Here is a 13,073-nt window from a genome sequence, read left to right on the forward strand (position 1 = left end):
TATTCTTGGCTTGTGAACACGATAGAGACCATATTTTGCAATTGATTTTAATCAAACTTGGACACAACTTGTATTGGTATAGTATCTCGGTTCCTTTCGAAAACTGGCCAGATCCCATCATGGGTTCTAGAGCATGGCCCCTTAAAGGGCCAAAAATTGCTATTTTGGCTTTCGCAGCCATATAGGGACTTCATTTATGGTTTGCTTTGATACAAACTTGCAAAGTGTCTTTAACAATAGATCTTGGAATCCATGATGAATCCGGCAGATCCAATCATAGATTCCGGAGTTACAGTCCTTGATGGACCCCTGAAAGAGACAAAATTTGTTAATTTTACCTTGTGAACACGATAGAAGTGACATTTTACATGGGAGTTTAACTACACTTACAACTTACGTCACAATGATATCTCGGTTCCTTTCGTAAACCGGCTAGATTCCGTCATGGGTTCTATAGTTACTGCCCCTAGAAGGGGAAACATTATCTATATTGGCCTTTTCAGCCATATAGAGGTTTCATTTATGCTTTGATTTGAAATCAAAGAATAAGATTGTTTACACTCTAGGGGTCACATTTTTATTCTATCTTCATAAAACTTTGGTCAGGATGTTTTTTATAATAATTGGGTCACATGGTCAAAAACTAAGTCACTTGGTCAAATCAAAGGAAAAACTTGTATACACTCTAGCGGCCACTTTTTTGCTCCAGTCTTCCCGAAACGTTGTCAGAATGTTTGTTTAATGAAATCTTGGACAAGTTCGAATCTGGATTATGTAGGGTAAAAATTAGGTCACAAGGTCAAATCAAAGAAAATGCTTGTGTACACTTAAAAGGCCACATTTTTGGTCCAATCTTGGTGGAAATTGGTCAGATTATTTGTCTCCATGAAATCACTATTTAAAACATGTTTACACTGTTATGGTGTTTTATTCAGGTGAGCGACCTAGGGCCATCTTCGCCCTCTTGTTGTATTTTGTTTTTAATATGACATTTAGACAGATACCTTTAAGGCCTCGAACCAAAAGAAAATAAAGGTATAGAAACTTCAAAATACGTTAAAAAAACCTTTTAAATGATTCTTCATGATAAAATATTCGTTATTATTTATCTGAAAATAATTATATAAAACAAAGGTTAACGAATGAAAGCTTCTTCTGTGGATATTTCCAGGGCCACAGTTATGAAATATTTGGCTGTACTGCTCGTTTCTTCGTGGCTAGGATACGCATATGCATGCTCCTGTGCTCCTGAGCCACAGGAGGACATATTTTGTAGGGCAGATTATGGTAAGGAAATGTTTAAGAAAACTGCTTTTGGTATTTCTCTGTTTAAGAACAAAATAAAACTGATAAAACGTAAACTTGTTAATCATTTAAACTTTTTCATTAGAAATATTGTAAATTTGAATAAAAACATTAATACGTACATTGTATCAGAATAAATAAAATAATATAGAATCCAAAAGTAATTAATAAAAACGGTCTGAATATTTGTAATATATCTTTACCATGCTTTTTCCGACTCCTATTCAACAAGTGCGAAATCATTTATGTATATTACAAACGAAGTCCGCTGTTTATAGAGATGTATCCATTCTACGTCATCGTGTTGTACGAACAATGTCTTTTGTCACCTGTTTAAGGAATTTATCTGGATGGAATCCATTTTATTTATTACATTGTCTTGCATCTTCCAACATGGTGGGGATTATGACTGAAGTTCGGGGTATCATTAATAGGGTCACGTGTTCCACATCTGTTTGTTTTGCTTTCGTTGTCAGTACTGTCCTTAATTAAAGCTACCATATAGCAACAAGTATGCAATCAAATTTATATCTTTTGTAAGTACGATTCGACCGCTTAGCTCAATAGGGAGAGTGCAAATGTATGGATTGCGCTGTCGTGAGTTCAATCACCGTGTGGGCGTCTGTTCTCCACGACAATTGATATAGACATGTGTTTGAAATCGTTCGTCCTCCTCCTTTGATTTATATGGGAAAGTTGGCAGTTACCTGTTGAGAACAAGGTTTCAACTGGTACGCCATTTCATAAATGAAATCCTTGAAAAAAACGGCGTTAAACCCAAAATTGACAAACCAGCGAGTAACATCGTGATTCCAACAATAAACCTAAATGTCCATAATATTTCATGTAATGACCAAATTAACAATTGCTTTAAAATATTTTTACAGAATCAATACTGTGCAATTTCAGGCTTTCTGGTTAAAACAAAGGACAATGGAACTATCGATGGATATTACAAGAAGTTTGGAATAGAACTTATTGAAAATTACAAAACACAGGTGAAAAATGTCATTTGTCTTAAATTTTAATATAAGCCATATTGTTATTGATTAAAGTAAATGTAACAACTATCTGATATGAGTCAGCGTGCAGTAACCAATTAATACAAAATTTTTGTCACATCTTAATCACAGAAAATATATATAGAATGCAGATTGATGCCACGAGAAATACCGTATGATATTACGATATACACGTAAAACGTTTCCAACACATTTGTTTCGAATGGCAATTGCGTTATGTTTGATTATATCTCAGTATTGTTGTTGTTGTTGTTCGTTTTGTTGAGTTTAGAATCATACTGACACAATTCAAGTCATATTGCAACTTTTGATGCTGGAGGAAAGCCCCAGGTGCCCATCCGTACATTTTTTCAGGCATTGGTGGGCACCTTAGCAGAACCTCACATCTTCCGCAAGCCAGCTAAATATGGTTTCCTACCACGAAGAAGTGATTCAAAGTCGACGATAAGCCGACGATCTTAACCATTCAGCCATGGAGGTCCCTGTATCTCTGTCAATTGACATAACAAGCTTTTGCTGCTCCTGTGATATGACATCTTTTGATCTTTATAGTTTAGGGCTTAGGACTAGGATTTGTATTTTTTAACATTGTCAATATTTGTTTTGTATTTGATAAAATGACGTTAAACTTTATTGTCTGTCTTGTAGCTTGGAAAAAGAAACTTGAAGTTCCTGTACACAGGTAAAGATGGTGGTATGTGTGGCGTGAATTTGAAGAAAGACACGTATTACATTCTCACAGGTTGGATGATTCTATATTTCTTTGTTACCATATTTATTTTACACAAGTCGATTAGAAATGTACATAATGACATTATTTTGGCAGTTTTAAAATGTTTTGAATAAGTATACGTTTTATTGAAGGTCATAAAACTGTAATATTTTAATCGATAAATGGAAGACATGAGGCACAGGAAATAATGATTTTAAACCATTACCAGTCTCACTCACTCCATCCTGTCATATGAGCTCCAGGACGATAGACATTCCTGTCCTTTCAGGCGAATACCTTTAGATATTGTGTATGTATGACAGCATTGCATACGGTTATACGGCTTAGCTGAGGAAGATTACAGGTTTAATTTACATTAATAACTCCGGTCTTAGTAAGTCACTGCCTTCCGATTCCAATGTCGTCTATACATTGTTTTGATATTCCAAGGGAAAACCCGTTAGAAAATCGAGGAAATGTAGAGGGCTGCCAGAAAACTAATCCGGCCCGATATTTCAGTTTCAAAGGTGATTAATGATCAGGCCTAAATTTCGACAAAGGTGCAATGGAATCTACAAAATTATTTGCTTCGACTGCAATGACCTACTAGTATTATTTTTTATATCCCCTATATTGCTAATCTGACTTAAGGCGTGGACGGTAGCTTGCATTTCCACTACCGTCTATGGACAGGCTCAACATTTTCGTTTATGTCGTGTTTTGCGACCTAAAATTCAAACTTTTCTCGCTTGAGTTTTCCCGTTACTTTGTAATGTATCATGTATGCCATTTAAAAAGCTGACAATTTTAGGTCAAATTTTTTAATTTATTCCAAGAATTCTGCCCTATTTACCCTAATGTGTTTTGCATACCCATTGTTTCATATTTGCCACCGTACATATTCTTGTTTGTAAAACTTCATCGTAGGTAAAGAAAGTATTGTCACACAACTCAACTAAAATTAAAATCATGTGTATACAACATTGGAATATATGTGCAACGATAAAATGTATACAACAATGAATTTGTATAGTAGTAATCTACCAAAATAAACTCTAATAAACTCTCATCTAATAAACTCGTAACAAATTCGAAAGAAAACAAGGGAAAAAATCCAACAGGAATGGCAACTAACGCGCAGCCTCGTACAAAACAAGACTATACAAAACCATTGTTTAAAGTATGTTTACTTAATACACTGTTTCAGGCAACTACGCCACGATCCAAGACGCAAATGGAAAGAAAAAGAAAAGGATGACGATAGGATTGTGTGGCTTTCGGAAGGAATTCAGTCCTCCAACCTGCAATGCAAGGAAAGAAACATAGAACAACATCCTTGAACATATTTGAACATGGATGTTTTTTTGTTAAATTTTTATCATATGTTTAAGCAGATACTGTAAACGTTCATTTATTAGTGCATGTAAAAATCTAGCGATGTGCCAGAATACACGAATTAACGCTAATTGGATGACAATTCAGTTGAGTGTTTACGAAGATCCTATATCAAAAAATGTTCCCCTAGAAATACCAGCATTGCATGCAATAATTGAAAATACATGTTAACATCATGTATAAGAAGTACCTTTGATAAGATATCTAAGGTTATTAAATGGCGTATTATTCAAATTAATATGTAATAAGTATTGAATAAAGAGCGATGAAATTCTATCTGCTTTACATCAAATTATTCCTTATACGGATAATTAAGCATTTCTCAACTGATATCGACTGATTCAACTGAAGTTGAGTGTTTCGTATGTAAGTTCAAAACTTACATTTACTTCAAAAGATTTATTTGATTGTTATTCTGTTTAAGGTATAGGTCCATGTTTCGGAGAAAAAAATTCGAACGTCATCAAATCATAGAAAGAAAGCATTGTTTTACATGAAAATTTAACAGCGTATAAAAAATTTATTTATTCTACAAAACCATTGTCAATTTTCTTATAAAAGTATTGAATTCCGAAAGGGCTGCATGAAGGGGCCCCACTTCTGACAGTCAGCAGCTTTAAAAACTCACCATTTTTTAAAAAGCTGTTACATGTCTTCGTTTTGATGCATTTTTTTCAACATCGTGGGGAGTGTTTAAACTTTTCACAACTAGAAAAAAACATCGTTTTTGACAATTGTTTACATTTATTTCTTACAAATGGCATTCTTATTTAAAGGGGGACAACTCATTAAGAATATTTTAAGTATCCAGCTCTGTGGGACAGAACAGTAAAACATGTATTGGGCAGATAATTTGTTTGTCAAGATGCTGTTCATTTACTAAAAAAATCTGTTGTTTTGTGATATACTGCTAAACCTTAATACATGTCCAGATCAATGTACAATATATGTTATATGCAGTTGTGTTGACTGCTTATTATGTCCATAGAAAGATTGTACGTTTTCTGCTAGACTGCACGATTAATCAATGTAACAAAATAGGTCTTGACAAACCTGCCATGTAATAGCGGCATGTGACTTGTAGAATTGTGTAAAATGATATTGCCTAGCCATAACTTAACGTTGAATTTATATAAGAATATACCAATTATAGGTTATTAGATTTGTATCGAGAAATATGCATGAGTTCTGCAGCGGAAATATTGCGTGACTTCAGGAGCGCAATATTATTACGCGAAAGAACGAGTGCATATTTCTTGATGCAGATCTAATAATCTTTTTATAAATGATTCAAAATCTTTTTTATGCCTGTGTGAAATTCAAAATACCGTCGTTACAGAACTTTTAAACCCGACGGCATACATGAAACTGACGTCACAACTGACGTCACACATGCTATATGAAATTTGAACGTCAATATGGAAAAATATTGACGTTTCAGGTTCCAATGAAACTCAACGGAGTTTTGAAATGAGTATGTAACAAACATGTTTACAGTGTACGCATACAGATAAGAAAATAACCTAATGATGATATTCATAGCTTTTGCATATTTGTCATATACCTTGCCTCGATCGGCCTGATCTTGTATACTTTTAAAGTTCTTAATCTAAATAATGATCAAATTATCCAAAAAAAAATGACATTTGTCGGAACTGCTAGCCTTTGTACATCACGTTACAACGCACGTTTCACAATGGCTCCATGGACTGCACACATCTCGTATACCAATTAATAATAACGAGCAATGGTTTTGCCTTTTTGTACATAGTATATAGCTTCCTCTAAAGCATTTACATATGGAGAACATGAATACTTAAATAAACACGACAAAAGCGAATTTATGAAAACATCGACCTTGGCTTATAACTCAACTGTATTTCATATATGTATTTTAAGTTATCAACATATTACTTACCTTTTACCTGTTCATATAACATATACACTTAGGGTATACAACTATTTGCAAGCAATTCAAACGCTTATGAAATAAATAACGATGCATATATATATGTCTTAAATCTACAATGTGAACAAAGCTGCACAATTACCATTGATGTGACGTTTATCACACATATTAAATATTACATACATTTATCTATAGATATTACTAGACTTATACAGAAACAAATTCATATTTGTGATTCTTTCAAATCGATACCGTTGTAAGTGAATGACAGATGCTGCATATGAGATATCGCGCTTGATAGTCGCTTTGGGGTTTCGAAACATAGCTTAAAATGAATTTCTTGTATACTACAATTGAGTAATAATGATAATGATGTGGATACATTATAGTACTAGTTAACAGACTTAGTTCAGATTAGTTTAAACTACTCTTATCAAAGAGTCTCCTTGGTTACGTTCTGTGCTTCCAAAGGATCTTCTAACAGACTCTATTAGTTACTGTGGACTCAGCGTTGTTATGTTTTCTGTTCTTCGTGTATGCATGAGTACCGCACAAGCCAATGCTAATGAGTGTGATGGGTGTTGCATATCTGAGCCGTGCCATGAGAAAACCAACATAGTGGCTTTGCGACCAGCATGGATCCAGACCAGTCTGCGCATTCGCGCAGTCTGATCAGGATCCATGCTGTTCGCTAACGGTTTCTGTAATTGCAATAGGCTTTGAAAGCTAACAGCATGGATCCTGACAAGATTGCGCGGATGAGCAGGCTGGTCTGGATCCATGCTGGTCGCAAAGCCACTATGTTGGTTTTCTCATGGCACGGCTCATTTTATTTACCTCACAGGAACAGTCTCATGGAAACCGTGTGTGCTGTTATTTTTCTTGCTTGCGGTATATGCTTCCAAAGGTCTTTTGTAGATTTTCTGTATTCCTGAGGCGCAGCGTGTCCTCCTTTCTCATAAACATAACGGCAAATAATTGCAATGATAAACAGACAGAAATAGTAAACAGACACAAACAAAAATGCAGGAGGGACATATTAGGGCACCACCTTAGGACGGTAAAAGGAAAATCCACCACAGGAGAGTTTTAAACTAGTCTAAGACCTCACTCTTAAACCCAACCATATTCATAAATTACATAACTATAAATAAAATTACTTCCCGCTATACGTACAAACCCTTCTAAACGAAACTGTAGCCACAGGATCACCTTGTAAAACAGAGATATGCTCATATGAATAAAAACCTATGAAGCCGGAAACATGAATGAGAAAGTGATGATTGAAAATAAAAACGAAATTTACAGTTTATTAGGGTTTCAAATATAAATCATTCCAATATTTTTTTTATTCAATTGCTTTATCCGAGACATCGATTAACACTTTTTATCATTTTTGTATTCCATTGCATATTTCAGCATACTGATACCAGAAATATTAGAAAAATAACGGCGATAATTTTCTCTTTTCTTAACAAAACATATAAGGGTGAGTGCTCATTTTCATAGTTAAATCATTTCCTAGTCGATGAACATGTCTCGATTCAAAATTTGATAAAAGGTTTTGATGATGAGAGGAGAAACGTTTGACTTGGAATTATAAGGATACTATTATTTGTTATCTTTTGGTGTTCATGCATGTGTCAACCCTGCCTTCAACATACTATCTTATCGCAAAGCCTTCGGCGAATGAACACCAGAAATAATAGTTTTATCCTATATTCAGCTACCTCTTACTGTGCAAATTTTTGCAACACCGAGTTTATCCTGAACCTGGAATCAGATATGTTTTGCTTCAACATCTCATTTTCACAAACCATTACGATGCTTTCGTTTCGCTTTGAATTCCTTAATTCTTTTTTTAAATTAGTATCAATATTTCCTTTTCACACTTAAGTCGTGTTAAATGATCCTTCTTTAGAATCAATAGATCTATCTTATGATGTAAAAAAAGCCAACAGCTTGTTTTATGGTTGAAGAGTCATTGCGTAAACATTGTGGAAACATCTGGGAAAGGGAGAATAAAATGTTTGAGACATCATCGATTAAGCAGTGAGTAATACTAAATGAATTATGTCATATTTGTACGAAAGACCAGCGGTGTCTTCATGATTACACACTTTACGACTTCCCTATTTGTTAAACTTGGCATCATGACACAATGGAATAATTGACTACTCAAATTCCTACTTCACTCCTTCACAATTTCTTATTTAAAACAAATGTAATTTCGCAGTATGAAATAGTGAACTTCACTACTTTAAACTTTGCTACTTCACGATTTGTAGGATCAAGCATGACATATATTGTTATGAACTTGACGATTTTACACTATGCAAATATTTCGATAAAACATGAAATTTGATATACGAAATCGTGAAATTAAAAACAATGTGAAAACCGTGTAATCATAAAGAATGATATGACGAAATACACTATTTTAATTTGCTTAGTACTCACAATATGGCGTCACATTTTCTTCGCATATTTTGCATAGGTTATTGAAGAATAATGTGTAAATTTTCCTCGACCCGACTTGCATATTTTAGTCCATTTACTTCAGAAGCGACTTTTACTAATACTGCAATTTTCAGCTGAATCTATATGAAGGGAGCTGTGATCTATTGGTTAAGGTCCCTGAGTTCATGGGCTCGAGCCCAACTTTGGTGACGACAATGCCTTCTTATATAACAATTTTCTAGTTTTTTTCCAGGAAGCAGACTCCAAAGTGATTTAAATAAGCATTAAGTCCTCGTGACGATCGAGGTAAATAAATTATTATAACATAAAGTAACTGTATCCATTTTTTAAATATTAATATTAAAATGATATATGGTTACGGTATTTCCAAAATTCAGTAAATAGAGTAGGTGTAGATACCTCGAATTGCAAATATCATTGATGGTCCTTGTATTTAAACTTTAAGAGGAAATCATCTTTTCTATTTGGATTTTAATTTTAGAAAACACTGTCAAAATCTTTGAACACCGTTCTTATAAATAATTGTATAATTAATAAGAAGTCCTAAATTTACAAACTTGATACTATTCTTTTAAAATCAAACATTTAGTGTACTATTTAAGGGACATTTCTTGACAAACATTAAACGGCTATAACGTCCTTCAGAATAGGTTTAAAAAGCAGTTACAAACTCGGGAAGTTGTGAAAAAAGTATTGTACAACCTCATACTTCACCATTTTACAGATGATACTTCTCAGTCTTGAACTGTGAAACCATGAAGTTCATTTGTGCCTGCTTCACCATTCACTTACAGCCAAAACGAAGCATTTAATCGTGAAGTGTGAAATCTTTAGTTCATGATTGCATACTTTACGTTATCAGATTTTACCTTTTATCAGAAGCGAATCGTTTAATCGTAAAGATTGAAATCATCACGATCTTGATTTAATCGCACGGTACAGTCGTGAAGTATGAAATAATGATGGCAAAATCTGTCTTCCGTAGATTTGAATAAGTATATCTTCACGGTGTAACTATCCATGCATATGAACCTTTGGACAGCCTGATCATTTCAGTAACGTATTTCTGATATTCAAGAAGAAAGGTGTGACGATATTCGCAAACTTTTACCTTTTGACAGGAGAGATTCTACAAAGTAAGTGAATAAATTACAAATTCAAAGATTCTGTTTCGTTTAACTTAACTTTTTGGAATCCAACAATTTATATAGTTCTTTTGCTAAACATTTTAAATGTTTCCTTTGTTGTTGTGGGGTCCTTCAGTTGTTGTTCGTTTATAGCCATAAAATTCATTTATCTATTATAAATACTTGTTACGTCTTATTTTTCTTAATTAAAAATTATTGTGATCAGTTCGATTTAAACAAAATTTTGAAACGCGAAGTAAATAGAGGATATTTTTGTTTTAGTGTAATATTAAAAAAGCTTTCACAAGTGAACATCAGATGTAATATTTTCACGAGTGCGGCATAGCCGTGAGTGAAAATTTATGAGTGAGAGATATTTTTGATTTTACGTGTAACAGAAACAAATATTCTTTTAAATTATCTCATGCTTTGACTTAAATGTAACCATTTTACAGTTTCTTACCAGTGTAAAATATCTATTTGATATTTTTCGCTGTGAAAATACTAGATATATTTCAGGAACATTAAAAATGTAGACATTTATAGATTTATATATTCTGGATGCTTTCAGAGATAATAAACATGAACTATTTGGTTGTTCTTCTGATGTTGTTATGGATAGGGTTTACTTATGCGTGCACGTGTGCTCCTCGTTCTGAAGCAGAAATGTTCTGTAGCCCTTATACTAAATTTGGTAAGCACAATTTTAGAAATATTCAAAACTGTGAATTACCCTGGAATAAAGTCATTGTTTGTTGTTTAGCCGCATATTATTATTATTATCATATATTTCTTTCGCATTTGAACTCCAAGCAATGCTTTTATTCAACGAAACATCCCTGTTAGAGATATATTATTTTTCTTGATTTTCAAACAGGAATGCATCTTTTATAAATGGGTTACGTACTACGTTATTACCATTTTAGCCTTTACACGGGCGTCAGCGGTGCAGATATAAGCAGGCTGAACTACGGCGCCAGCTACACGAGTTTCACGGGATTACCGACTAGTGTGAAATGTTTGGAGATTACTTAAATTGGCACTTTATCCTGGACTGTGTTATAGATAGGTAAATATAACACCTGCCGGCGCGGCTGGAAATATGTTATTTCATCCGTTACAGGTAAAGACTTCGCAAGCAATCGAATTTAAATCAGGAATTTTTGCACAATGAGTTCTATATACTTTCAGGTGCTTTGGTTAAAACTAAGGACGATGGTAACACTAATACAAGTATTGTTAGACGTATGAGGAGGTACAAGATAAGAACTGTGGAAATGTTCAAAGTAAGACTGCACATCATTATAATAATGAATTGTAAATATCAGTCATATTGTCGGCAATAGTATTTGAAGGTAGCGGACCTGTAATAAAAATCGGCAAATTATATATTTACCTTCTGACAGCTCGGCGTTTTCACCTTATTACGGAAAGCCTGAAGAATGCCAAATTTCAAAAGAAGACTATATATTCACACAGATATTGATGAATGCCATTACGGTTACACTGCCTTACCAAATATGGTACAACATTAAAAATAAATAATATTGGCGACTGCATTCAGTCTAGCTTTTCTGGTTGGATTTTTCTACTTTTCTTCGTTATTGCATATGTAATTTTTATGATGTTCTTTCCCCTAGCAACTGGTGGTCTAGGTTAAGGATTTCAGAATGACTAAAATATGAGGTACAGTCTTAACGATATTAATTGATTTTCTGGTAGAGTGGCACGAATAAAGTGAACAAGAACGTTATATTTACGAATTTAAACAGTGCTGGATGTGGCGTCACGTTGGAAGCTCACACGTATTATGTCCTCACAGGTTGATTATTTATGTTTTATTCTTATTATATTGTAATCTTTTAAAGTAAGTCATTAAAACATCTAGTGTGTACAAATTACTCTGGCAATTATTAATTATTCAAACATCTGTCATGTAAACTATAATTTAAACTACGTGTAATTTTTACACTATTGCTGGTATCATTCATCTTAACCGTGATTTAGAGGATGTAGGACTATTACTCTTTTGCAGGCATCTTTCAGTAAACCATCATCTAGGGTAGGTGTAATTATGAAACTATTGCAGGCATCTTGATTGTAACATAAAAGTGGGATTACTTACTACAGAGTAGCAGGCATAATTTCATGTTAACTTTTGCGTGAAATATATTTGAATATTACCCTGTTTCAGGTGACGTGATCGATTTGAATAAAGGTAAAAAGAAACCTGGGAGCAAAGCAAAGAAAAATAGAATGAAGGTCTCAATTTGCGACTTGGTGAAGAAAGTAAACCCACCAGAGTGCCCTAGTCTTGATGATATGAAACCGAGCTTGACAAACTACAAGCCAGAACCTTAACATGGAGTTCGGGCATTCGTCTGTTGTTGTTTTTTTTATTTCTCGTAATATTCTGAGATAATTAGGCTCGTACTGTCTAAGCCAATACTTGAACATTAATTTACAAAGTGTGGAACGATTTCGTATTTACACTACTTTATACTGTATAAAATATCAAAGAGCATAATCTCGTATTATTCAAATTAAAAATTAATAAATACGAAATAAAATAAAAGCTTATTTGCTCCTACCTTTCTTAGAATGATTCCTGACTCCTTATTGGTCCTTTAGCATTTGTTTTCATTAAAACTGATTAAATTGTGTGTTTGGTGTTAAGTTAGCTGTTACTTGACCAGTGACAAGTTTAAAGCCAATCGCCCATACAAAGTTGTCATTCTTTCACCTCTACAGCGAAAAATATATTATATTACAAATGAGTTTATGAGGCATGCAGCAAAAAGAAAGAATTTGTCGTTTGCAGTTTATAAATGATTTATATCAGGAACTGCCATTTATTTAAACTGCAAAGGGGAATTTATTTTTATGTTTTTGATAACAAATATATTTAGACTGTTGAATATCTATAATAGCTGAATTTGTTCTAGCGTTTTCGTGCTCTTGAAGAGCGCCAACACGCCAGTACGAGAAATCAGCGCCCCTTTGTGACAAACACCGTATTCTTCGTTTCGTCGCGCTAATTTGTTGTCTTAGAGTGTTGGCGCGTTTGAATGGCGCCAGAACGAAATGGCAGAAATCAGCCACCATGCATACCATTCAATAGT

At 33.8% G+C, this 13,073-nt stretch overlaps 2 protein-coding genes across 3 annotated transcripts; both read left to right on the top strand.

The window, feature by feature from the left end:
• Positions 1–1,164: 1,164 nt before the first annotated feature.
• LOC123536319 (tissue inhibitor of metalloproteinase-like) lies at positions 1,165–4,710 on the top strand. The gene is made up of 4 exons (XM_045319420.2): positions 1,165–1,287; positions 2,215–2,303; positions 2,976–3,069; positions 4,247–4,710. Exons 1-4 carry the CDS (start codon positions 1,182–1,184, stop codon positions 4,363–4,365), a joined length of 408 nt encoding a protein of 135 aa, XP_045175355.2. The 5' UTR covers positions 1,165–1,181; the 3' UTR covers positions 4,366–4,710.
• A 4,352-nt stretch (positions 4,711–9,062) lies between these two features.
• LOC123536430 (uncharacterized) lies at positions 9,063–12,501 on the top strand. Of its 2 annotated transcripts, none has more exons than XR_006683319.2 (4): positions 9,063–10,645; positions 11,143–11,237; positions 11,592–11,773; positions 12,146–12,501. XR_006683319.2 is itself a non-coding variant. In XM_053527657.1 (4 exons), the coding sequence occupies exons 1-4, from the start codon at positions 10,513–10,515 to the stop codon at positions 12,310–12,312; spliced, it is 495 nt and encodes a 164-aa protein (XP_053383632.1). In that variant the 5' UTR covers positions 9,066–10,512; the 3' UTR covers positions 12,313–12,501. The 2 variants fall into 2 exon arrangements, 1 of the variants encoding a protein (XP_053383632.1); XM_053527657.1 differs by having other exon boundaries at positions 9,066–10,645; positions 11,674–11,773.
• The last annotated feature ends 572 nt before the right edge of the window (positions 12,502–13,073 follow it).

The sequence above is a fragment of the Mercenaria mercenaria genome, chromosome 17, assembly GCF_021730395.1.
Source record: "Mercenaria mercenaria strain notata chromosome 17, MADL_Memer_1, whole genome shotgun sequence".
In the NCBI taxonomy this organism is placed as follows: Eukaryota; Metazoa; Mollusca; class Bivalvia; order Venerida; family Veneridae; genus Mercenaria; species Mercenaria mercenaria.